Below are 27331 nucleotides of genomic sequence, written 5' to 3' on the forward strand. Positions count from 1 at the left end.
TAAATACATACAAAATTTGCCTCAAAATCTGGCTGTGTGACACATTCACCATACAAACCAAATTTAGTCTTTTATCATAAATAATTAATCAAGTTTCTCCTATGTATTTACTTCCCTATCCATGTACTCGTATTATATATACCAACACGTTCATTCAGTAGGAATTCAAATAGTTCCCCAATATACTAATAAACCATCAACCTTTTAAGTGCATTTGAAGAAAGGAAGAAAGAAAAAGAGAAGCAGTTAAGGAGAAAGGATACCAACAAGATACCAATACGTTAATTTAGTAGGAATATAGGTAATATCCCACCATTAACCTTTTAAGTGCATTTGAAGAAAGGAAGAAAGGAAGAAAGAAAAATGATCACAAGCATCTAAAGAAAAAGGATACCAAGACGTTAATTCAGTAGGATTTCATGTGATTCCTTCGTACATTTATAAACTATCAACATTCTAAGGGCATTTGACGAAAAGGAAGAAAGAAAAAGAGAAGGAGGTGAAGAGAAAGGGAAAGGCTGAGGCAAATATGTACACCGTCATAAAGGTCATAACTTGGGAAAATTTTGCTCTTTTTCCAAGCAACCAGAAGAACAATATCTAACTCTCACTTTCTTGATATTGAAATGTGCAGGTCGCGCGTAATGAAGACCTACTTGAACAGATAGGGAAAGATATATACTTCGATCTTGTTGATCATGACAAAGTTCCTAATTTTCACATTCATATGACCAAGCCCTTCAAATATTTTAAGGTTCTCACTGCACATTTTTAACTGGAAAATTGTATTTTTAAATGGTATTGAGCTATTAGAAGACTCTGCAAGTTGTATTTTCACATATATTTTCTTCTTCAATGAATCTTGTTTTTTTCCCCTGAGTTTCCCGTGATTTTGTTTGTGTGTGCAAGTGTAATTTAAAGAAAAAGAAATCTCCTTCAGTGCAGGTTTTAATATATACTAAAATTGAATGTTATGTCTCATCCAAACAAATATATTCTTGACACCATCACGTGTCCATTATTCATTGTAATCTAATTGAATTTTTACCAGAACATTGTTTCACTTTTTTGTGTAGCTTGAAGAATAGTTAATCAGTCTTATCACTGCTGGCTATATATAATAATAATAATAATATCAAGTTTTCGTGCAGGAAGAAGTTGCTAAAGAGTTCGGCATACCAGTGCAGTCTCAACGGTTCTGGCTGTGGGCAAAGCGCCAAAATCACACATATAGGCCAAATAGACCGCTGACAGCAATGGAGGAAGCAAAAATGGTAATTGCTCTTAATCCTCTCTCATCTCGTCATTATTGATCCCTGAATTGAATCGTCCAGCCTAAGAGGCTGCTTTGGGAGGAATAGAACCTAACAATTGTTCTTATCTATTTATAGTTTGTCTGTTTTGATGTCTACTTTACTAACTGTCCTCCTACTACCAAATTAATCTATGCTTTCTACTCACATCTGTGATAAGGATCTGATTATTGTTAGGTTTTTCGAATAAGAGAAGTTTCTAGTACGGAATACACTGGGGAGCTTAAGCTGTTTCTGGAAGTAGAACTTGGTCCGGTAATGTTTTCTCAATTATGCTTTTCTAGCTCGTTTGCTGATTTTTAGAGTTGGACAGACTTATAATAATGACATTATTTGATAAAGTCACAAAGTTTACAATGGCCTTTTCTTCAGGATATGAAGCCGATCGCTCCTCCAGAAAAGACACAAGAGGATATTCTTCTATTTTTTAAACTGTACGACCCTTTGAAAGAGGAAATGAGATACATTGGAAGGCTATTTGTGAAGGGATCTGGATTGCCTTCTGAGTTATTGACAAAGCTAAACAAAATGGCTGGCTTCAGTGCAAATGAAGAAATTGAACTTTTTGAGGTAATTTGGGACTTCGTCAGTCTTTCTAACTGTATTTTGGATCAATTTTTTCGGTACTTTCGTTTTTTTTTTTTTTTTTTTTTTGCGCACATACTGATCCCAGGGTGATTTGCATGTTTAAAAAATTAAAAAAAAAACTTGAATCATTTGGCTGAGCAGGAAATAAAATTTGAACCCAATGTGATGTGTGAGCGCATTGATAAGAAGACCACGTTTCGTGCTAGTCAGGTAGTGTGCTTATCACTTTGCCTATACAGTTTTAATTTCAGAAACCGCTATCCGCGGAGTTTCCTCAATATTATATGCGTTTAACGTTTGCATCTTTATTTACTTTCCTGATTGTATCACTAAATGCATTGTGCATCTCTAGCTTGAAGATGGGGACATCATTTGCATCCAGAAGTCCGATGTGGGAGGTGAGCAGTGTCGCTTTCCAGACGTTCCTTCTTTCTTAAAGTATGTTCGTAATCGCCAGGTACGCAATGTGTTTCCTTTTCTTGGTATCAGTTGATTCTTTATACATGTTGCGAGTTTTCTTTGTTAGCGAAGTAATACTTCAGATTCTTCAGTGTCACGGGTATTGTAATGTTTAGTTAGTTAGAGTAATGTAGCTGATCGAGTTAGCAAATTCTGGTGGAAATTACTTATACATCAACAGCTGTGGTTGTATGAATATTGAATATCAATCTGAGAAGAGTAGTGAAGAACCATTGGTGCATTTTCTGTGAGCATGGACTTTCGAAGATCCCGGCCATCGCTGTGTTTCTTGTGCTCAACACTACAAATTCTCTACTACGCTATCGCAATTATGTCTCTGTTGCATATTTTGCGTCGATTATTTGCTGGAACCTAACATTTAGATTAATTGTCAGTTTAGACTACTCTGCTTTTCCAGTTAATGTGTGATATATTTCATCTTTGACCTGTTATCAACGATACATTGATCAGGAAGAGTTTTCCAAAATCGACGCCGTGTTTGCTGATATACATAATATCTTGGAAGTTAAAACATTGAACGAAAAGAATTCAAACATCTTTGACACCACGGAGATCGCAGAGGCAAAGGAAGTGTTGAGGCAATGCATGAATATGGATCTTAATTCTATCATCCAGTCAGGGAAAGCTCCCGAGCTCAAGAGTTCACTTACTGTTATTCTTGCCTCCAATTCATTTCCTGAGAACACTCTAGATGTGACCTCTAAGTTTGTAGACAGCTTTGACCAAAGTATTGAGAGTTATGAAGCCTCTCGGAGAGACCTTAACGAGGCTCGCAGGAACGAGCAATCACTGAAAGATCTCGAGACCAACCTTGAGCAATTGGCTTCCAAATTTATGCCCGTGAGGAGTGAAGCTCAAGCCATAGGTCGAGAAATAGATCGGCTGGTGAAAAAAATCCACGAAAGGAAAGCAGAAAAGGGACGGCTTATGAAGAGAGCTGAGGATTTGGCAAATGAAGCTACCATTTCGAAAGTAGAACTTGTCCGTGCCAAACAGAGTATGATGTCATCTGCGATAAACAAGGAACGGGCTGAGAAGACGGTTAATGACTTTGAAAGGTCTTGGGAATCTTGGAAGGTAAATGAAAATGGGTTTACATAATTGGTATCTAAAACAGAATTGGAAACCTAATATGTAATCTAGGCATTTATTTTTATTTTTTCCATCTTCTTCAGGAGCTGCACAACAAGAGCCATACTGGGAAGCCTCAACCATAGCCCCTTTCGTCAGTTAGACATTAATATTTATACATGAACTGCTCGTAATCTATTGCTCTCGGCTGTGCTTATGTAGTCTGATAAAAGATGACAATGGCCTGAGTAATATATCAACTTTGTTATTTTTTTAGTTGGTCACCTTCAAACCTTGTATCAATTCTCTGTCAGTCAAAACATTCTAAAAGATTTTACATTACCAAGAACTTTTAACTTTCTCTGACTCGTCTCTATAAATGCATCAGAGATCCAATCTCTATATTTGGAGACGAGATTAAAAATCGTAATGCACTCATAGATATATTTCTATTGTAATTTCCTTACATCTATGAATATTAGCGATGCAAATTACATCTCCATTATCCATTCCATAGTTACGTGTTTCTAATTTTTGGGTCCTTCAAATTTTTAATATATACAAAATTAACCATATTTTTATATCGAGTTACATTTCATTACCTATTAACCATAAATAATTATTTGATAACATTATTTAGAAATAAATTCTCAATTCTAATAAATTTACTATTTTATATAAAGTAGTATTTATTATGAAAAATTAAACCAGTACTAATATTGAAACAAGATTAAAATAAGGAAATCATATTCTTGTGCACAGCTCCGTCGATTTCAGCCCTAGGCATTTGAGATTAAGGAAGATAATTTGAACACCCGATGTGAAGAAATGGGGTAATGGATTAAGACGCAAAACACACAACCTATATGAGTGGTTCACGACTATTTTAGTGCAGTTATATTTATAGATGGAGCTGAATTTCCATGATATTCATAAGTGATAGAACCTTCAAAAGGTTGTCACATTAATAATCTACAACAGTGTGATTAATTATGTGCACGAATGTTGCTTAAGCTTGCAAGAGAGCAAAATGAGAACGTATCTTCTTTGGAGGTCAAAATAATGTCTGAACCACATCCTCGCAAAATAGCAGAGAGAAACAAAATGAGTAAGAAAATTCCTAACCTGCACCGAATAAAAACCCTGAGGACTCCACTTTCCCGGGCTCACATCATGCAACATTGACTGATCAATCTTTAAAGAAAACCAAAAAAAAAAAATATATATATCAAAAAAGAGGCATATTTATGCCCTACTCTATACGATATGAGCTCATGAGGTTGGTTTGAATGGCAATGCGCGTTTACTTGAAGCCCCACATCACAACCAACAGCATTGAAGTTACGCAAAAGATTGAAGAATTTGACCCCCAAAACAAAACTTATATGAAGGCAATGTATTCTAAAAAAATTATGTATCCGCAATGGAAGAACTAACCACAACGAACATATCAGAGAGCCTTTTTTGTGTTTGTCTGTACTGTGTTGAATTAATCCGCAGATTTCAATGGAGCGTGGGAAGTCCCTGAGAAAATGTGTCCTCTCTGGATGAAAGGTTCAGAAGACCGACTTACATGAGGAATAACACCCAGAGCTGCTTGTTTCTCTCTGAAAGATGCCCATGTGACTATATAAAGACCGGCTATGATCAGAATACCTCCTATAACACTGTATTCAAATGACAAAAGAACCAAGAAACGCTTGCTTAGGCCAAACTGGTGCAAAACGATATAACGATATGACTGGATAGAGACCAGAATGAGAACCTTCCGAAGTAGATGGGGCTTCCGAGGAAGATAGTTGACAATATTGTGGAGAACGCAGGTTGAAGCGGGTTGTACATGGCTACCAAAGCCGGCCCCAATATCTTATTGCACCATGTAATCAGTCCGTAGTTAAGAGCCGAAGCAACCGTGCCCTAGAAATAGACACGTGAAGCCATTATCTAACTACAGAGAATCAAAAGACTTCCACTTTCAGAGATTATATCATCATTTCATGCCATCTTTCAAAGCATTCAATTACAGCAACAATGCAGCTACTTCTAAGAAATCTCATATTTGCATCTTTTTGTGAAGGGAAACAGTATGAAAGGGTACATTGTAGGGTTACAAGCGTACTCTTGTGTTATAGGATCTTTTATTATGAATTCCTATGCAATCGATGCATTACGATAATGACAACAAAAAAGAGAGAACTTACACCATATACAACAGCAATAACCTCAGACCGTGTTAAAGACCAATCTGTTGATTCGTTGGTCATTAACAAGGATGTCGCAACCATCAACACAGCACCAAAAGAGTAAGACAGTGCAGTCACCGATATGTTTGCTGGGTATTTCTTTAAAACTGGAGCCTGGAAATTTTGGGGAGTTGTAAGAAATTTAAATACATAAATCAAACGATTAAATTGTAAGGTTCATTCCAAACTTCCTTCTAAAACAACGATAGTAATTGTGTCTCGGCTTTTCTTCTAGAGATTAAGACGGTGTACCTGAATGGCCAAATAAGCAGCCATGCAAATGCAGTTTCCAATTAAGCACAGAACTCCGATGTGAAAATTGTCAAGCCCGACCTCGAGAAGGCTAGACAACAACCACCCAGCGGGTTCTGGTTGGCCTCTGGCAATTATTTCGATTGCTGCAGAGTCTTGTTCCATAGTTCCGAACAAAACTTTGCCCCGATAGAATACCATGAATATTGCCCCAGAAACACAGATGATAGTCCCTCCAATCTTTGACTGACCTTCAGTCGTTAGCAAGTTCACTCGTTCTGTGCTGCATAAACGCGGGCCGCATTGGATATTGAACAATACAATAACATCAAAACCCATTTGTTTCTTGACACTATAAATACTCATAAAAACCAGCAGATGTGAGAAAGAAAAATAAAAATCATTTTTCTAGACCGACCCCATTAGAACAGCCAGGATAAACGTAAAAACCGGGATAGTGGGTTGTATGGCTGATGCGTAAGTTGGATTGGTGTAGCCGAGGCCGATAAGAAACAAAAGCTGGTTTCCAAATATCCTGACGGATCAAAATAGAAGTACAAACATATTAAGAAATAGAAAACACAAAATGTAATATGGCTTCGAAAAGCAATTTGGCTAGTTTCTAGTTATAGATATACCACGATGAATGGTATTAGATCACAGAAACTTACCCTGTTAGACCAAGAAAAAAGAAAGACAGGAGAAGACGTCTGTTCATTGGAGGTCGAATCCGCCTACACAGAAGAATAATATAAAATTATGATCATTTTTATGCATTTCAAACTGCAAAATAAAATGTGAAGCAAACATGTAAAGGAACTTTAATAGGCAGTTTTAGAGACATGCTTCAATCATATCAGCATCATCGATACACAAACGCTGCTTTCTAAAATTATATTGGTGCCGAATGAAATGAATAATTTCAAGAAGCAACTTTAAATATTGAATTCCAAACTCAGGACAAAATTTTCGAAAATTCACTAATTAAATGGCCATTTTTTTCATTTATTTATTAATATTACAAAGGAAAGGCGAAATGCATTGTTGTGGCCTAAACGAACTCAACTATTGACGCTGGAAATTATGTTGCCTTAGAGACAAAATTCCAAAAGGCTAAATATTTAAACACCAATTCTCCAGAATGAGCACATTGAGCTCCATTTCAGCAAATTCCCATCTACGGTCTTATCAGAGTGTAAGAAACATGACTTATAACTCAAAAAACTCAACTGAACTGGTATTAAAAATAAAACTAATAATCAAATCAGAAATAAAAACAAAAGTGAGATTTTCGGTCCAAAAAACAAGACGTATGGAATCGGAAATGAAACAAATTTCATGATTCAGAACTAAACCAAGGATGTATGGAAACACAGAAAGGAAAAAAGACGAAAGATGTACTTTTCTCTGAAGTAGGCGACTGGGGCGAGAATGGAGAGAGCGAGAAGGTCGCGAAATACACAGAAAACGAGCTGGTTGACTCCAACATTCAGGGCTACTTTGGTAATTACATGATACCCGCCGTTGAAGAGCTGAACCAGAGCCATCGCCGAATGAGCCTTCCACGCCTCTCCGCCGCCTACTGCCGACGCCGCCATATTTCTCTAACTCTCTCTCTCAAACTCCGATCTCGACCAGAGAAATCGAAGAAGATGATGAACTATTAGGGGTTTCGATCTGGGATTTTTTTTTTTTAATTATTTTTTTTACGTTTGGTTTGGTGATTTGGGCGGTTGACGGGTCAAGATTTATTTATTAATTTAAATCAAAATTTGATTGATCTTCAAGGCAACAAAAATGACATTTCTATAATCATATGATGTTAGGATTCGTCTTTCCTGATTATTGAAGATATATTTACTGATTCTTTTAATGAATAATTATACAAAAATAGCCATTTGAAACTTATTGATTAGCAAAATAGTCAAAGTTTCAACTTTTTAACAAAATAATCAAATTTCCGTTTTCAAAATTTTTTTGTCAGTCAAGATTAATTTTTTTATGATTATTATAAGCAACTTATCACTTTCAAAAAAATTAATCTTGAGGTCAAAAAAATTTTTGAAACCATATTACTGTACATTTTTGCTATTTCACTAAATTAAGATAAACATTGATTATTTTGCATATTCATAACTTTAAATTGGCTATTTAGTTATATCACATTTCTTTAATCTATCTTCTTTTCATTATAAAAAAATATTGTTTTACTCTAATTAAACTATAAGAATTAATTCTTTTTTTACCCCCTGGACTCGTACCCCGATTACATTTCACCCCCTGGACTCGAAAATGTTGCAGAACTAATCTCAAAACTTAGACACGTGTTACAACTTGCCACTTCCGTCAGTATTTGGACGTTAAGTTTAACTTTTTGATGACGTGGCAATATTTTAAAGGGTATACGGGTATTTTCTATTATTATAAGATTTAAATATTATTATTAGATATATTTATTATTAAATAAATAAATATTTCTATTATTCTCTCTCTCCTCTCTCTCTCTCTCTCTCTCTCTCTCTCTCTCTCTCGGCTCTCTCTCTTTCCTTTCTTCTTCTTTTCTTCTCTGCAGACACAATTGACAGAAGCGCATCCGAAAATGGGATTTATTTATTGAATTTGAAGTATTATTAACTGATACAACTTTATATGATTTATTTTGCAAAACACCTCATATCAATAGCAACACGAAAGAGAGAAACATTTGATTTACTAATTCCAAATAACAAACAATGATAATAAACTCTCTTTCTGTCTTCAGTCCACGAATAAAAACAAATACCCAGCTGAAATTCAAACAAATACCCAAATTAGAAAAAAAAAAATGGTTTACATATTCTAATCAATGAGCTAATCTCTTTTATGCACCAACAGAGAGAGAGGAGTGAGAATCAACAGAACCCCAAAACTCTTTTATGCCATGACAGAATCAGAAGAAGAGCAAATCCAATAGCTGAGATCCAAAGCAACTGAGCTTTTGCTCTTATTTGCTCGTCGGAACATTAATCACACAAATCCTAAAAATAACTTCTGAACTTTTTTTTTTTCATTTTTAGCTACATTACATATTTTGTTCATCATAAGGCCATAAATTAACGGTTGATCCTCCGCCGCGGCGAACCCAAGGCTACAAGGCTCGTCGTCTTTGTCGTAATAGCAAGACTCGAGCTTCGAAAGGAACAACAATGGCGGCTGAGCCAACTCGTCATCCTCGTCCTGCGACAAATCCGACTGCTCGTTCTCCGATTTCTCCTCCACAACGCCAAGCTTTTCCCTCAGCGAATCGACCTATAAAAAAAATTAAAAAAATAAATAAATTGCAATCTCTCAGAGCGATTCGACCAAATTCCGTTTGGAAACCCGACCTAGACTTTTAAGGTGTCGTTTTGGGCGAGGAGGCTGTCGTATTCGGATTTGAGAGAGTCGTAAGAGTTTCTGAGCGTGTCGAAGTCACGCTCGAGTTGCTTGGTCTTGAACCTGGCACGGCGGTTCTAGAACCAGATCGCCACCTGGCGCGGCTGAAGCCCTAGGTCCTTTGCCAGCTGGACCTTCCTCTCCGGCTCGAGCTTGTTCTCAACCTCGAAGCTCTTCTCCAGAAACTTGACCTGCCTCGCGCTCAGGTAATTAATGTTCCGACGAGCAAATAAGAGATGAGAGAGAGAATAATAAAAAATATTTAATTATTTAATCTTTTAATGTTTAAATATTTAAATATTAAAAGTATTTAGGATAATAGAAAATATCCTTATACCCTTTGAAATATTGCCAAGTCACCAAAAAGTTAAACTTAACGTCCAAATACTGACGGAAGTGGTAAGTTGTAACACGTGTCTAAGTTATGAGATTAGTTCTGCAACATTTCCGAGTCCAGGGGGTGAAATGTAATCGGGGTACGAGTCCAGGGGGTAAAAAATGAATTAATTCAAACTATAATTTGAATCTAAATACACTAAATAAAAGTTAAAACAATTTTATTTTTTTAGTACTATTTTATTTTAATTATAATTTTTAAAAGGGCATTGTAGCGAAATAGCCAAAATGAAACTATGAAATTTGTTTTTAGCCTATGTTTCACAACTTTTAGGGAAATAGCCAATATGATTATGTGTAATTAAGGTCTTATTGACCCTTATTTATTAATAAATTCGTCATTTTCTCTCTCCTATTTTTTTCATACACTTTTTTGTACATAAAAATTTCAAAAAACCATATCTATCTCATATGAACTCGAAATTGAGTGATTCCAAATCCTACGGATTCGTGCCGCCGAGATCTTCAAAAATAGATCCATTGTGTTTGATCAAAAACAATGTATAATACCATAGATGTAGAAAAATCTACCTTAAATATGGAAATAACAGAAATTTTTTGAAATTATAAAAAAATGGAAATGTAAATATGATGCATTAAACATAATTTTTCATCAAACACATTGGGTCTATTTTTTAAGATCTCGACGCCACGAATTTGTAGGATTTGAAATCACTCAATTTCGAGTTCGTATGAGAAAGATACGAATTTTTGAAGTTTTGATGCAAAAAAAATTATTTGAAAAAAAATAGGAGAGAAAAAGTGACGAATTTATTAATAAATAAGGGCAAATCAGACCTTAATTATTGCCACATAAGTCATTTGGCTATATCCCTAAAAATTGTCAAACATAGGCTAGATCCAAAATCACAGTTTAAAGTGGTCTAGTTAGTTACAAATCTCTTTTTAAAATGAGCCAAATATTTAATTAAAAAACAAATAATTAGTAAATTAAGCCACCAAAATTATAAAAAGATAAAAAAAAAAACAAATATTTATTTGACTTAAAGGTAATTTTTGTCTGAATAAAAATTTAATTTTAAATATTTTGTAACTAATAAGTCTAATCTTGATATTTTACTATTTTGATGCCACTTTATGAAATTTCTCAATCAGTTAGTTCATGTTCTATCAAGATAGGCATTAAATTTATTAAAAATACAATCTAGTTATGTCTAGAATCTATACGTACTTGGGGGATGGAATTAGGAATTTAGTAGTCAAATATATTAGTAAAAGAAATTTTAAAATGAAGGATATAGCTTATGATATAGTATCACACCAGATATAATAGGATTAATTTCATTTTTGTCCCTTGAACTTTTTGTATAACCACATACATTATCTCATTTTATTTGTCGTTACAACCATTTACCATCAACTTATTAGTTTTTTCAAAACTCATCATTTCGTCAAATATTTAACGGATTTACCCAAAAATAAACTGTATTTTATTTTATTTTTTTCTTTTTAATATAATATATTTAATAACAAAGAATTATATTAATCGTAAAATATGTAACATCCTAAAACTGGTATTGTATTTAATATAATATTTAATATATTATATATATTTAATATACATATAATATATAATTGTAAAACTTAGCGAAAAGAAATCGAAGGCCATGGAGGTAGAACAAGGAAAAAGAAAGTAGAAGAAATAGTCTGTTTGGGAAAATGAAAATATAAATAAAAATTAAAATGAAAAATGAAAAAGTAAAGAGAAAATACAATATTGGGGTTTTAATATTTTTTTTCTTTTTAGGAGAGAGAGAAAAAAATTGAATAACTATTAAAATTAACATATTTTAAGGGTATATTAGTAAATTTATTTCCAAACCCATTTATATGTTGATATATGTCAAATTCTGTTAAAAAATTTGACGGGAGGACGAATTATGAAAAAGCTAATAAGTTGATAGTAAAGTTTGTAACGAAAAATAAAATCTGTGATTCGTCAAAAAGTCCAAGAGGTAAAAATGAAATTAATTCCAATATAATATAGTGAGATAGTGTATCATGTGGTATAAATGCGGTGTATAATATCTTGCGTGGTTGGAGACCAATCAGCGTTATATATTGTTATATCTTATGGTAGAAGATGAGATTTGAGCATATCTCATTTGAGTGGTACATCTATAAATAATACGTTAATAAATGTGAAGAATAAATATAAGTAGTAATATTTTGGCAATATTGGTATTCAATCATATGCATGTTTCTTGATATTTAGGGTCTTTATTGGCAATATTTGTATTCAATATTCTTCTTGAATATGCATCTTGATAGTATGAATCACTTTTCCGTTTAATGCTAGTTAGTTAAGCTATTTGTTTAGCAAATAAGCAATCCCACATCGATTAGAAACAGCGTAGATGAAGAGTTAATAAATTATGGAAGAAAGGCTTAAATAAGTGGGCTCAATAGTGAGGGCCTGTGACCAAGCGGGGCATTGAAGTGGGCTGAAGTAGAGCATAATTTAAGAAGCTTTTCTTGACTTTGTCTTTGTCAACAAACAATTTGAAATTGCCTACATTTATTTAGAACAGGTTCGAGTCAAATAGCAATCATTCGAAGCACTTCTGGCAATGCAATGTAGTTGGACTCTCATGTCGATCCGAATGAATTCTCTTTTTCACGAAGATAAATCTTTGTCCGCTAGGCATCATAGTCGATGATACCATCACAGTTTACATCGCTATTCCAGAACCGTACATGAGATTTTCACTGCATACGGCTCCTGGAGGACCTTAAATAAATTTAAAGAGTTTAGTTAATATGCATAGCTCCATTTGTCACATAAATTTTTCAAGCCACAACTCATTTAAGCAACTTTCTTCTTTAATGGTAGCTAATATTTCTCATCTTGCTTGATAATTTACTATATTTTCTTTTAATTTACATGCAATTTTCATTGGTTGAAAAAAAGTGGGGTCTACTAGTTTTGTTAGAACTAAATAGTTAAGCAACTTGCTCTATAGAGCTAATTTGTTTATCTAAATCAATAGCAAATATGCAAAACAATGGTTAAGCAACTAACTAAGAATTTTTGATATTTACTAACAAGTCCCTAAAATTGTTAAGCCAAGTACCATTGCTCTGAAGTGGTGATGTGAGGGTTCCCTCACAAAATGGGGCACGTGTAACTTCCTAACCGTCTATCTCCTCCAGACCGACCTGATGAATGGGCCCAATGTCCTGGAGGCGACGTGATGTGCGTTGATAATGGGCACATGTAACTTCCTAACAATCTATCTCCTCCAGACCGACCTGATGATTGGGCCCACTGTCTTGGAGGCGATGTGATGTGCGCCGATAACGGGCACGTGTAACTTCCTAACCGTCTATATCGTCCAAACCGACCTGATGAGTGAGCCCAATGTCTTGGAGGCGATGTGATGTTAGCTGATAACAGCCTCGCCTGAGAATATATAAGACTCTCACCACTTCTACACACCCACCTTTTTACTTCACCCCCTCTTATTTTTATTAGTTTTTTTTTCCTTTCAGTTTTTCAATAATAAAAAAACACTTGAATGTATTTAATGCATGATTTAGTGTGGCATCACTGCCTCCTATTTATTTTTCGTACATACTAGCTATTGAAACATTTGACGTGTACATCCTTTTTCCCACATGGACAAAAATAGCACAAATCATGTAACATAATTTATAAAATAAAAAAAAACAATTAAGGTTTCACACTATAAAAATCAATTTTTTTATAAAAGGAAATTTCAGCTTATTATATTATATATATATACAAAGTAGATGAATACTCTCTAGAGACAAAAACATTGTTCAAGGAACAGTTTTTTTTTTTTAAGAAAAACTTTTTTTATACAAAAAATAAGATATTGGACCCAAGACACAAGTAGTGTTTATTCATACCGATTTTTTTTATCAGAAAGATGTCTCCAAAAATATTTCAATTCATTTTTTTTCAAACTAAATATTTCTAGACATGTCTTTATATATTTCTTACTCCAGACTAAAATATATTAACGCGGAGATAGTATGGTACTAAGGGCACAACCTCTTTATTTGATAGTAGTCAACACATTTGGAAGTTGAAATATCGTTTCCTTACCAATTCACGCGGAGAAAATATATGAAGAAGGTCTTCTGCAAATCATTTTGACGAAACAGAAAACTTGTCAAAAATACAATTCTGCACACAACGGCCAAGATGTCTCAACATAACTAGGGGCATTGTTGTCGCTCGTTTTCGGACAACTATTTAGGAGCCCCAAACGGTTCGACCCAAGGCCGGACCAAGTGATCGCGTTCGGGCTCAAGCGTCTCGAACATATATATATATATATATATATAGGGTCGACCCAACTTATTATATGCCTTAGGAAACAATAAAAAAAAATTATGGTTATTTAAATATATATTAAAAAAATAGATATAATAATTTATTTTCTAAAAAAATGAGGTCTTTTTTTATATTTTTTTTCTACAAAATTTGGGACTTTTAACCATTGTGGCTTTAAGCCTGTGCCGGCCCTGTATATATAACGAACATATTATTACCAATATATAGTTTTAAAAAAAGGTAATACATAAATAGGGTAATGTTAGGGTTTTTTTTCCCTTATCAAAGCTACAAATAATCCTACGCGGAATTGCTTAGCCAGACCAGTTAGTGTCCCTTAGCTTATTAAATATAATCAATCGATAAAAAGAGTGGTTACAAGACACGACAAACCGTCATGCATCTATTTTGCATGTCAATCCATACGTATCTATGTTGTCCCTATTTGACGCCCCACTAATTTGCACGTCCTTTACAAAGACTTGTATGTTTCAACGTTAATTAATTATCGGAACTTTCATACGCCCAAATCAGTGATATAATACTAAAGGGCCCCTTAGATATATAATTATATAAAATATTGAATTTTTGCTTTAAATCAATTTATATAAATTTTTAATAAATGATCACGAAATATTATTTACAAGATTAAAATAATGTAAATGCACTATAAAACTTAAAAAAAATCTAACACAAAACACGGAGGAATCTGAAAATAAAAAATTATCCAGAAGATATAACGTCGTCATTATAGCTATTTACTTAAAAAATAAAAAATTACTATTTAACAAATCTCTCCACGCACTCGCAAATGAAATGAAATCGCGTGTCAATATGCTTGCTACGTCCATGGAACACCGGATTCTTCATCAACGCAATCGATGACTTGTTGTCGACGTAAGGAGTTACCAGCTTTGGCTCTTCGCCGATCAACTCGCTGAGTAGATTCCTCAGCCACAGAACTTGGCACACAGCAATGGTTGCTGCCATGAACTCAGCCTCGCAAGAAGACAAAGCCACAGTCCGCTGCCTCAGGGACTGCCATGAAATCAAGCTTCCTGTGAGATAGAAAGTCAGTCCTCCAGTGCTCTTTCGATCATTGATATCGCCACCTAAATCGCTATCAGTGAAGCCAACGAGTTATTCATCTCCTCGTTCTCTTTCATACTTCAACCCATAGCTTGTAGTTCCCTTCACATAGCGAAGAATTTGCTTAACCACTTGCTGATGTGAAGTAGCAGGCTTCTCCATGTACCGGCTCACCATTCCGACGATATATGAAATATCTGGACGAGTATGAGTTAAGTACCTCAAGCATCTGATGACACGCCGATAATCAGTGGGATTTATCGAGCTTCCTTCAGCGTCTTTCCCAAGCTGCAACATAGCTTCCATCGGGTATTTGGTCGGATTACACTCTGCCATCTCGAATTGCTGCAACAACTTCTTCGCATAGGCTGATTGCCTAAGTATGATGCACCCGTTCTTCTGACTCACCTCGATACCAAGGTAGTACAAGAGCAGTCCAAGATCACTCATCTCGAATTCTCTCATCATTTGTTGTTTGAACCTTTCGATGTCACCCGCACTTGTACCAGTGACGATCAGATCATCGACGTACACACCAATGATGAGTGCTTCTGCCCCATTACTTCTCATGTACACAGCTTGGTCTTGTGAGCACTTCGTGAAACCAAGACGCTAGTCTAGGCGCATATTCCACGCTCTTGGTGCTTGGCGTAGACCGTAGAGGGCCTTGGACAACTTGTACACCTTATGCTCTTGAGTTTCAACAATGAAGCCTTCGGGTAGGGTGACATAAACTTCTTCTTGGAGGTCACCGATAAGGAATGCCGATTTCACGTCTAAATTGGGAAACTCTCACCCACAATGAGCTGCGAGGGAAAAGATCAGCCTGATCGTGTCAAGTCTGGCTACCGGCGCAAAAACCTCCTTAAAATCGACACCTTGCCGTCGCACGTATCCTTTCACCACCAACTTTCCTTTGTGCTTGACGATGTTGCCTTCGCTATCCTTTTTTAGCTTGAACACCCACTTCAAGCCGATGGACTTGTGACCGGAAAGTAAGTCGATAAGCGCCCATGTCTTTCTCTTCTCGATGGCCTCCAGTTCTCTCTTCATTGCCTCATGCCATGCTTTCTCAGTTGCTGCCTCACGATAGTTTACCGGCTCCTCGGCAGCAAGTAAAACTCATCGAGATCTAATTCGACTTCTCGTGCATTAGCATAGATATCGAAAAGAGATTAAAATCTCTTAGGGATTTCATTCATCTTAGAAGCTGCTGAGGTTTCTTGTTGTCTTGAAGTACTTTGGATGGTTGTTGGTGTCGATGGCATTCGCAGACTCGCTGGTGTCTTTTCCCCCGATGGGACAACTATTGGCTCATCCGCCATTGCTGCCTTGTCTTATGAGATCGTGAATTCCACACCATGTTGATGTTCGCTGCCGATTCCACTCAATTCCTAACTCTTCTCTTCCTCAAATATGACATCTCTACTCACATGAAGTTTTTCACGTCGAGGCTTATAGAGTCGGTGCGCCTTGCTGCCATCCTTGACATCGAGATACACCATCGATTGACTTATATCGTCAACCTTCTTATGGTGTGGACCTGTAACTTTCACATGTGTGGTACATCCAAACACTCGCAAGTGCTCCAAATGAGGTTTTTTACCAAACCATGCTTCGTAGGGAGTCTGAACGCCTATCACCTTTTCCGGCAAGCGGTTTAAGAGGTAGACCGCATGCCAGACTGCCTCCCCCCAAAACTTGTCGGGACTTGCATATACTTAAGCAGACTCCTTGCTGTGCCCATCACTATCCGATTTCTCCGCTCAACAACTCTGTTTTACTGCAGTGAGTTGATGCTTGACTCCTTCCTCTTCGCAAAACCTTGCGAAATTCTTGGACATAAACTCGCCGCCTCGGTCGATTCGCAGAGTTTTCAGCTTCTGTCCCGACTCGTTCTGGGCAAGATTCTTGAATTGTTTGAATAAACCAAATGCTTCTCCTTTTTTCACTAAGAATGTACACCCATATCCAATTACTATAGTCGTCAACAAGTGGGAGAAAATAATTATTACCGCCAAGTGTTGCAGGGCTGATTGGATTGCAAAGATCAGTGTGCACTAGTTGAAGCGGTCGCTTAGCGCTGAAATTGGCTTGGGCAGGGAACGGAAGTCTCACTTGCTTGGCAACTAGATAGCCTTCACACAATTGATCGGGGTGTGTGATCTTTGGTAGTCCCACAACCATCTCTTTATCCTTCATCATCTTGAGCGCGTAGAAGTTTATGTGCCCAAGTCTTGCGTGACATAGCCATTCCGAGTCTGCTAGCGACGTCAACAAACAAGTGGGCTTGTTCGTTTCGAGGAGTATCTTGTATAGTCGATTTGGCGATTTCTCCACCATCATCAACAAGGCATCGCTTTCGTCAATCATCTTCAAGAATGGGCCGGCGAGGATGATCGTAATGCCTTCTTCTGTCATAATTAATTTCCTAATATCTAGGAGAAAATAATGGGTACTCTATCTCCATTAAATAAGAAAATAAGATATTGTCTTTTATTCTCTCTCACTACTACAAATTCACATTTCTGGTGCGAAAGGGTATTAGGTGCGACATGTCGCACCTAAGCACATATTAGGTGCGACATGTCGCACCGGATACTCATCAAGATGACTAAATATTTCAATAATTTTAAGTGGTATTCGGTGCGACATTGTTTCACTGGATATGATTTCGTCGCACCTTTAGCGACATACTTATTATTGTCCTTATTATTCTCAAATATCTAAATTCCTTAAATATAAGAGAAAAATAAGAAAATATAATATCCTAGATTCTGATATGATTGATGAGAGAAAAAGTAGGGTTTGTAGTCAAGATCCAATGGTTCATGCTTACCTACAAAATAGGAAAGAATATAAGAGAATAAGAAAACTCTAATGATTTTCTAAAATATCTTCGTCCTACCACTATAAATAGGAGTCATGGTGAACACAAAAAAGACACACGTGTGGTACACAAAATACAAGAGAAAAAATTCGACCACTCTCTCTATGTGGTGGCCAATTTTTCTCTCTCAACCTCTCCCTTGAAATTCGTTATTCCAATCCCAAAAACACGACATAACCCGAACACCTAAATCGGTAGTCGTTGTGAGATAACGAGAGAGTCCACACTTTATTCTTCTTCATTCGAAGATTACGACTTGTAAGGTTACGCTATCATCCATTGGAGATCCAAACGATGAGAGTTCAGTCGCTATGTCCCGAAGATTCAAGATCAGAGCCAAAGCTTGAAGATCGAGTAACTGGAGCTCAGAATTGGATCTTGAAGAACTCGATTGGAAATTTCTATAGTTGAATCCAAACCCGTAAGTGGTATGATATTCCCTTCATCTCTTATTTTGCTTGAATTGCTCTCTAGTGTTTATTACTCATTTAAAAAAACTAGATCATATAATCGTATAATTAATTAGCTAGATAGCGTAATTATTTATATTCCGCATAGTTATAGGGATATGTATTCCCAATAAAGGGTATTTCACTAATAATTTGGTGTCGAAGTGATTGTTTGTGATCGATACCAACTTGTTTAATCTCAAACAGTCTTTGCACGTATGGGTATGATCGTTTTCAGCGAAAAGATAAACTTTATTGATTTATCCAAGTTGGAAAGATTACAACAAAGTCTTTATGTTGGGGATCACATCAACATATCCCGCGACACGAAATATTGAAAACATAACTAAGGAAAATAGATTTTTTGAAGCCTAAATGACAACGTTCATGGGGCCCTCATTTGTTCGTCGATTCACGGTATCTGTCACGCGATCGGTGCTTGTATGCTTGTTTGTAGAAGCCCCATTGTCTTTGACCATTACTAGGACAACATCCTTTTAACTCTCATACTCGAATTATTTTTTTGATTTAGTTTTTTAGTTGCCTGCATTCGAAGGTCATGTGTCCATGATCTTTGTGGAAAGCATAATATTTGGCTTGGTCACGCTTCGAATCAGCGTTCATCGGTGCGAGATCGAAAAATTTTGATGCGCCTTAAGTCAAAAATCATTTTGGGTCACGAGTTCAGCGCGCGTGAAGGTCAAGTACTTCCTGAATTCATTCGCAAGTCGCGGATTATTTCTCACGGTTGGTTGGCCGCCCGTCGGTGGGGCCTCATTTGCCTTTCCTCTTTCGAGAATTGGTGTACTCGTCCTCGTGCTCATCTTGGTTTGGAAAACTTTGAGTGCATTCCCTTCGACCATCGAGGACGTAATCCTCAACCCCAATATAACTCTTGGCTCACGCCATGAGTTCATACATGTTCGTCGGAACGCGTCCCACTAAGAATTTCAGGAAGTCGCAGTGCGTAACATGATTGCAGTTATTGCTTCCTTGTCGTTAAACCGGTCAACTTTGTCGGATTCTTAGGTGAAACGGGTGAGGTATCGTCTGTTGGAATAGATCTAGGGTTAAGAAAAGTTTTATCGCTTCTAGCAAGCGGTGGAATATAAAAATTTTCTTTAAAACACGTAAAACGTTTTTACAACCTAGATAAAGCGCATGAACATATAATTTAAAATTTTAAAACTATATTTAGTTTTTACTCGGTACCAACCTCGAATGGAGCTTGAACGTTGAGAAGCCTTTGGAAGGTTGAAACATTCATCTCCCCGCGCAACTCGCCTCTCGGACTAGTCTTCTTGAACTTGTGAGCAACCACGAAAGTTTCTACCACTAGAGTCTTTGAGTGTGGTTAGGATTTAGTGTATGTGCACTTTTAAACACGATGACTCAAGAACAAGTATTTGAGCCAAAAAGCTAAAACAAATGCTAGGTCTAATGAGGACCTAGGTGCCAAAACAAAAGAACAAGAAGGGTTAGAGAGAGAGAGAGAGGGAGATGGGCGGCCAACTATTCTAGAGAAAGAAGCTCTCAATCTCTAAAATTGTGTGTTGTGAATTATGAATGAGGTGATGTATTTATAGGAGGAGGTTTACCTTCAAAAGGAAGTTTCCTATTTTCTATAGAATATCACATATTCATGAGCAAATCTTCATTTCCTCTTCCTTACCTCATGGACGTCCAAGCTTGCTTCTAGAAGTCTTGGATTTTCCTCTTTTGTTTGCTCTCTCCTTGGCCGCCCCCTATATTTCCTTGTAGAGGAAATTTGTTTCCTCTTTTTTTTTGCAAGTATTTTCATACATCAATGCACAAAATAATCTATTTTCTCTAACCATGTTGGACATGCAAGGGCTTCTAGATGTTTCTTCATTTGTTCATGACAACATAAGAAAAAGCCATTAAGAATTTTCAAGTAAAATTCCATGAAATGAAATTCAATCCTCAAGGCCCAATATTCTCAATATGGCCGTGTGACATCTTTCATTTGTCATCATATGACAATGTCAAAAAACTTATTTATTGACATTCATACCATCCTATGTCTAAAAAGATAAAATTACCCTTTAAACAATTTTCGTAAAACTTGTCTAGTTCTTGTTTTGGCTTAGCTTCTAGTTTAACTAATCCTACTCTAATGACTTGTGGTAGTGACCTCATGGATCCAAATGAACAAAGTTTGAGCTAGCATACTTGGACTCAAAAGTTCACAAATCTTTTCCAAGTTCTAGCTTAATGTCAACTGACTCCACTGAAGAGTTGACATTGAAATCTCTCGGTTCAAATGAATATATTTTCTACTCAAGAGTTCTACTTAATTGTAATGAGTGGATCCACTGAATATTATATGTGTTTACCCTTCATGAATATCATCAACTAGATGGGATTTACAAAATTACCAGTTTACCCTTCTAGTTGTTATTTCCTCAACTCCTTTGTCGCTTGTGAATAAGTTAGAAACAATGTATTGACGAGAAGATAACAAGTCACATTGATTCATCCAAAAGATTCATGACTCAATTTGGACACTGGCCAGTTCATTTATTCACATTCCAAGGAACAAAGCATGATGTGATATACATTGCATTTCAGCAACCTTATACATGAATTCCATATCTATGAGATCTTCACAAAGTTACTCATGACATCTTCATAACTTAGTACTTCACCAAATAAGTCTTCTCTATATCACATAGTGAATCTAGAACTCTGACTTTCTCAAATGAGAATACGTTAGCTATGAAATGACATGTCTCGTTTCAGGATTGAGGTAAGCACGATGCAATTCATACATAGTGACTTCGAGACATAAGAGGTTAAATGGTTTGTTCTTATTCTGTCTCTAGAAGTGCATTGGTCAATTCAGTACCTTAAGAAGATACCTAGGAAGAACTATAGCGTCTCAAACTCTCAATGTCTCATAACCAGACATCATAGATTCTCCTAACAATTATTCTGAGATCAATAGCCCTTTGATCCTTAGATTGTGAATATACTATTTTAAGCAAACCATGAAGAGTTTGTTCACGCAAATCTATATTTGACTCTTCATTTGTTGTTAGGTTTGTTTAAGGACTAAAGACTATGGTTTATCATAAACCTTCAAACTGACAATGAAGAATGAATAAACGTTTCAACTTTTATTAATAACTCAGCAGTTACAAGCAAGAGTCTTCGTGAGACTTTATTACATCAAATGTACATAAATAAAGACTACTACTCTTCTCGTAGGCACCATTGACAACATCGTCTTAGTGATTCACCATTCTCATGCCGAATTGGCCATAGGTACATTTTTTTTACTTCTTTTAGGCCATTAGAGTGCCGAATCTGGCTAGAAATGCCTCTGTTGAACCATGAACAAGTCGATGCTCCCAGCCCCTAACTTTTGGAACCATTCAAAAATGGTGTCAGAGACCATGAGGCGGAAAGCATGGTAGATTTCTGTGAAATAGGAGGCGATTTCTGTGACTGCGCCGTATGGTCTGCTTCCTCCGGCGCCCGACTCTCTATCTTGATGATCTGGTTCTGCAAATTATGCATCATGGTCTCCATGTCCAAGCCACTGGCTAGTGCTATGGTTTGACCCAGATGAGTCATTTGGCGTCGTTCGTTGGATGCTTGGTCCAATATATTGGTCATGGGGGACATAGATTGTTGGTTGGGAGTCCAAGCGCTTCCCTTTGGGAGCTCAATCTCTGCCTCGGATCGCCTCCTTGGGTGCCACTCTGGGTATTGAGATGCTCCCTCAAATCCACACTCACGTTTCTCGAGTGGGCTCTGTGTGAGCGTCTCTTTTATCGGCGTCATCCTCTTCTTGATTCATTTTTTTAGAGAAGACGGTCGCGAACGAGCTCCCCTTGATCTTGTGGCTTCACGAAAACGAGGAAAATGACATGTTTTCCGCGCTTGGGGTGCGCCCGCTGAGGCACCTCGGGAAGCCAGGCGGGACTTCGGAGGCTGCAACCTCCCCACAGCTTCCCCGGGCCGAAACCTGACTACGCGACCGAGACCTCAGAAGGCCGGGCGGGACTTTACGGGTCACAGCTTCCCCGAGCCGAGATCTGGCCGTGCTGGTCGAGACCTCGCGTGCCTCGACATCCTGGATAGGAACCTCGTCTACCGCAAAAGTATGTGCAAGTTACTTAAAATCAATACCGTACTAATACCCATATAATTTTCAATTGATAATAATCGTACCCTACCCATTACCCATTTATTCGAGTAAGACCCTACCCATGACGGGTAGGGTCTTGCGGTTACGTGGGTAAATGGGCAAAAATGGCATTCCTAAGAATGATGACAATGAGTTGGCATTGGTGTGGATGATGGCGACGGCTCCGAGCTCCGGACAACAGCCATAAAGAGTCAAGAATATCTCGTCGACGATGAATTATGCAAAAACAGACAAAGCTAGAAAGAAAAAAAAAACCTATCTCTTGTCTGTGAAGTAAACGCCTGCGTGAAAATATGAATTCAAACTTCTGAAATAATAATTTGTCTTTCATTATTAAAGTTTAAAGATTTTTTTTGTAATTTAAACTTAAATATCTATGTAATCACACTACTATATGATGTATGATTGAAATAAATATATATATATATATATATATATATATATATATATATATATAAAATAAAAATAAAAAACCGCCTAATCAAAGCTAACAGAACCTAAAGTTATCATTTCCCTCATTTATTAAAATATTCGTGTATAGATTAGGTTAACTAAAGTTAGAGGTAACCCAATTTAAGGTCACGGAAGATAAAGTCCCAGAAATATGATGGTGTTTGACTCAGTTGAATAAACCACAAATGTAATATTGGATATTTTCTTGTCCATTGATATCAATATGCAATGCCTTAAATCAAGCAGATAATTAGTCAAAGGGACTTTTACATAGCATAAAATGCCAAAGAAAAAAAGTGTATATGTAGTGTAGACTATTCATTGAAATGCTTGTATGTTGTATCGGGATCAAGTCAATATGGAAAAATGCCTATCGATAACAACGTATTACTGAAAAGAGGAAATTATTTTTATTTTTTTTTTATTTTTTTTTATTTTGAAGAGATGGTCTTATGAACCGGTGTATACACCATGTAAAGGTGAGAATTCTCATTCTTTTCTTCTTTTAAATCTAGTTAAAGTTAATAAAAACAGAATTAAAAAAAAATTGTTTAGGGAACATTAATTCGTTATAATACTCACACGGACCGGACCGGAGGATGAGAGCATATTTGGAGCTAGGGGTGTAATCGGATTGAGTTAATCGGTTTTTTCATGTGATATCAACTCGAACCGCTATAACTAATTTTTTAGTTTTTAAATCCAAACCAACCCGATTGAAATGTAAAACCAAACCAAACCAACCCGAAAAAAATCGGGTTGGTTTGGGTTGGTTTTTTCGGATTATAATTCTCGACAAATGACTTTATAACTCGAATGAAAATCATATACGTATATTATATCTAAAATTTGTTGTCAAATAAAATCAAAATTTTACTTATCTTTAGAAAATTTACATATTAAAATAAAATTTACGCATATTTTTAACTACCCAATTTTCATATAGTCACAAAGAATAAAGTATAATATTGAGTATTTTTATTTAATTATAATATTATTAGAAAATGATTTTTTTAACAATAGTACATATAAAATATTTGCAATCTTAAAAAAATTAAAGAATCAACATTATCGGGTTGGTTTGGTTCAACCCAATCTCACGACTATAAAAAATCAAACCAACCCGAAACAATTGCGGTTTGGGTTGGTTACAACCCAAACTTAATCGGGTTTTAATGAGACGATTTAAAAAAGAGTGCGGTTTGATTTGGATGATCGGGATGTTCGGTTTGGCGGTTTTGATGAACACCCCTACTTGGAGCACTGGAGACGTGGGCAAATCTTCATCAAAACATTTACAATGCTTGGACGATCAACGCTACAAAAGTTGCATACATAGATTAATTCATTTGTATTAACTAACTAATATTGTTTTATATTAACATCATTAATTTTGTGTTGCAGCTCCAAGTTGTGGCGCAAGTCGCTGATATATATATCGGTAATCATAAGACATGATCAACCATGGACACTTGGGGAGGCTGCGATGAGGATCGTTCTCGGTGAACGACGTGATTGGACTACAACGATAGGACCATTGATCCCTAGGATAGATTTTTCCGCCCCCCAATCTCACGACTTAGTGATTAGACCTGCATTTGTAATCAGCGGAGCAAGATTGTGTTAGAGCATCTCCACCCGGACTGTATAAGGTGGTAATAGCGTATGCATTGACTCCAGCCGTACTCTTTATTTTACGCCATTATGGCGTGAGATGCTTTTTCAATTTGATGTCACGCCAAATATGGCGTGACACTATTCACTACTCCAAAATATTTTTTTAGTCCTTATAAAGTTTATAATTTATATATTTGTATTGATTTATAAAATTATATCATATTTATCCTTAAATTATTCATTAAATTTATTTTCAAATACAACATTAGTATTTGGAGTTTGGAAAAAACTAAAATGACATTAGTATTAAAAGAGAAATAAAATAACATTACAACGACATCGAAATGTAAAAAAAAAAAAAAACATTAAAATAAATTAAAAAAAAACAAAATAAAACAAAATAAAATTAAACATAAATTTACAATACATAAACTAGTAGTCAGGAAGATTAGCGCCGGATCCTCCAAGACCGGTGAAATATTGTGAATATGAATCAGAATTGGAAAATGGTGTTTGAGATTGTTGTTGTTCGGCTCTCTTTTGTAAAACTTTGGCTTGTTCAGCTTTCCAAAATGCACGAACCTGAGGATCTGATATTTTATTTAAATTCATTTTCATTATTTTATTTTCTTCTCTGATTGTTTTCAAATTATTAGTCTTATCTATACTTTCTAAGAGGCGTTCCCTCATATCACCTGACTTCTTCATCTGCTCAAGAAGTAGTTTATTTCCTTCATCAAGCTTGCTGATGGAGGAAGCTACTTTGTCATCCGTTTTCATTTTTAGTTTGGCTTTTTTCACTCCAATCGGTCGCTCAGAAGAAGATGGTTGTCTAACCGACTCAGAATACAACGAATTAAAAAAAAAAGAACAAAAATAAATTAAAAAAAAAACAAAATACAACAAAATAAAATTAAACATAAATTTACAATACATAAACTAGTAGTCAGGAAGATTAGCGCCGGATCCTCCAAGACCGGTGAAATATTGTGAATATGAATCAGAATTGGAAAATGGTGTTTGAGATTGTTGTTGTTCGGCTCTCTTTTGTAAAACTTTGGCTTGTTCAGCTTTCCAAAATGCACGAACCTGAGGATCTGATATTTTATTTAAATTCATTTTCATTATTTTATTTTCTTCTCTGATTGTTTTCAAATTATTAGTCTTATCTATACTTTCTAAGAGGCGTTCCCTCATATCACCTGACTTCTTCATCTGCTCAAGAAGTAGTTTATTTCCTTCATCAAGCTTGCTGATGGAGGAAGCTACTTTGTCATCCGTTTTCATTTTTAGTTTGGCTTTTTTCACTCCAATCGGTCGCTCAGAAGGAGATGGTTGTCTAACCGACTCAAGAGTTTGTTGTTCGGACTCCGAAAAAGAACACGAACCTCGAGATGTTTGTCTCACACTTGAGGCTCTGTCTTGAAATTTTTCAAAATTCTTGATGATGTTCCACACATGATCAAACTTCCAACCTTTCTTGAATTTTTCATCATCTGCAAGCAACACTTTAGCTTGATCCATCTGCAAGTCGATATATAACCAATTACAATAAAATAATATTATAAAAAAAGATAAAATAGCTAAAATACTCACAATATCTTCAGTTGAAGCACCGCTCGGGTGTCTATTCTCAATTTTCCGAATGCATGCATGCATTTTCCTTGTAGCTTTCTCAAGTACTTGGATTCGGGACTGAATTGATCGCTTCGAACGCATCTCCGAAGTTGGTTTTTTTGCATTGTTATAGCTGTCTTCAACACGGCTCCAAAACCTATCAGATGATTGGTATATACCAATGATAGGGTCTTGAGAAATCTCCATGTAAACTTGACAAAGAAGTCGGTCTTCTTCATGAGAGTATCCAGAAGCTCGACTTGTCATTTTCTTGTAATGTATCGTACTCAAGGCTCACTAATTTTTGGGATGAAAACACAACTTATGGAAGATACTATTTATAGAATATTTCTCACTCAAAGCTCTCACGATTCCCGGGTTCTGACGTGATGTGACCACTCAATGTCACTACTCATCAAAGCTCTCACGCTTCCCGGGTTCTGACGTGATGTGACCACTCAATGCCACTACTTATCAAGAATCTCACGCGTCCCGGGTTCTGACGTGATGTGACCACTCAATGCCACTACTTATCAAGAATCTCACGCGTCCCGGGTTCTGACGTGATGTGACCACTCAATGCCACTACTTATCAAGAATCTCACGCGTCCCGGGTTCTGACGTGATGTGACCACTCAATGCCACTACTTATCAAGAATCTCACGCGTCCCGGGTTCTGACGTGATGTGACCACTCAATGCCATCACCCATCAAGAATACCACGCTTCCCAAACCGACATCTACACTCAACGCCCTATAAATAGTCTCAGTTCAAATGAATTTGAATTCACATTCTCTAACACACTTCATCTTTCATCATTCATCTCTCAAAATGAGTTTTAATTCATCATCTTCTTCATCTTCTTCCTCTGATAATGATTTTCATCTTCAAATGGCTCAAATTGATGAGCAGGAGGATGCTATATGTCATTAAATTATCCAAACTAATATCACGATC

At 36.2% G+C, this 27331-nt stretch overlaps 2 protein-coding genes across 7 annotated transcripts; one reads left to right on the plus strand and one right to left on the minus strand.

The window, feature by feature from the left end:
• Positions 1 to 302: 302 nt before the first annotated feature.
• On the plus strand, positions 303 to 3864 carry LOC149378816 (ubiquitin C-terminal hydrolase 13-like). The gene is made up of 9 exons (XM_089602447.1): positions 303 to 547; positions 635 to 754; positions 1152 to 1274; positions 1491 to 1568; positions 1686 to 1883; positions 2043 to 2111; positions 2254 to 2358; positions 2832 to 3458; positions 3557 to 3864. The coding sequence occupies exons 1-9, from the start codon at positions 530 to 532 to the stop codon at positions 3596 to 3598; spliced, it is 1380 nt and encodes a 459-aa protein (XP_089458573.1). The 5' UTR covers positions 303 to 529; the 3' UTR covers positions 3599 to 3864.
• Positions 3865 to 4195: 331 nt separating this feature from the next.
• On the minus strand, positions 4196 to 7779 carry LOC149378817 (WAT1-related protein At4g19185-like). Of its 6 annotated transcripts, none has more exons than XM_089602448.1 (8): positions 7349 to 7779; positions 6619 to 6681; positions 6366 to 6482; positions 5948 to 6230; positions 5654 to 5809; positions 5218 to 5369; positions 5026 to 5119; positions 4196 to 4646 (listed from the first exon to the last, which is right to left on the minus strand). In XM_089602448.1, exons 1-8 carry the CDS (start codon positions 7543 to 7545, stop codon positions 4443 to 4445), a joined length of 1266 nt encoding a protein of 421 aa, XP_089458574.1. In that variant the 5' UTR covers positions 7546 to 7779; the 3' UTR covers positions 4196 to 4442. The 6 variants fall into 6 exon arrangements, with proteins under 6 accessions (XP_089458574.1, XP_089458575.1, XP_089458579.1 ...); XM_089602449.1 differs by having other exon boundaries at positions 4196 to 4577; positions 7349 to 7778; XM_089602453.1 differs by having other exon boundaries at positions 4458 to 4518; positions 7349 to 7776.
• Positions 7780 to 27331: the final 19552 nt, after the last annotated feature.

Source organism: Urtica dioica, chromosome 12 (genome assembly GCF_054948205.1).
Source record: "Urtica dioica subsp. dioica isolate 48M chromosome 12, U.dioica_male_clone48M_v1_H2, whole genome shotgun sequence".
NCBI classification, from domain to species: Eukaryota; Viridiplantae; Streptophyta; class Magnoliopsida; order Rosales; family Urticaceae; genus Urtica; species Urtica dioica.

What these genes read in the sequence shown, in the direction of transcription:
- LOC149378816 (XM_089602447.1), top strand. An exon ending in TGGAAGTAGAACTTGGTCCG is followed by an intron (nt 1,569 to 1,685) that starts GTAATGTTTTCT and finishes CCTTTTCTTCAG; the next exon opens with GATATGAAGCCGATCGCTCC. An exon ending in CCACGTTTCGTGCTAGTCAG is followed by an intron (nt 2,112 to 2,253) that starts GTAGTGTGCTTA and finishes GTGCATCTCTAG; the next exon opens with CTTGAAGATGGGGACATCAT.
- LOC149378817 (XM_089602448.1), bottom strand. Translation starts at nt 7,545, where the DNA reads ATGGCGGCGTCGGCAGTAGGCGGCGGAGAGGCGTGGAAGGCTCATTCG. An exon ending in CTGCTTATTTGGCCATTCAG is followed by an intron (nt 5,810 to 5,947) that starts GTACACCGTCTT and finishes CAAAATTTCCAG; the next exon opens with GCTCCAGTTTTAAAGAAATA. An exon ending in AGCCCCATCTACTTCGGAAG is followed by an intron (nt 5,120 to 5,217) that starts GTTCTCATTCTG and finishes ATTTGAATACAG; the next exon opens with TGTTATAGGAGGTATTCTGA.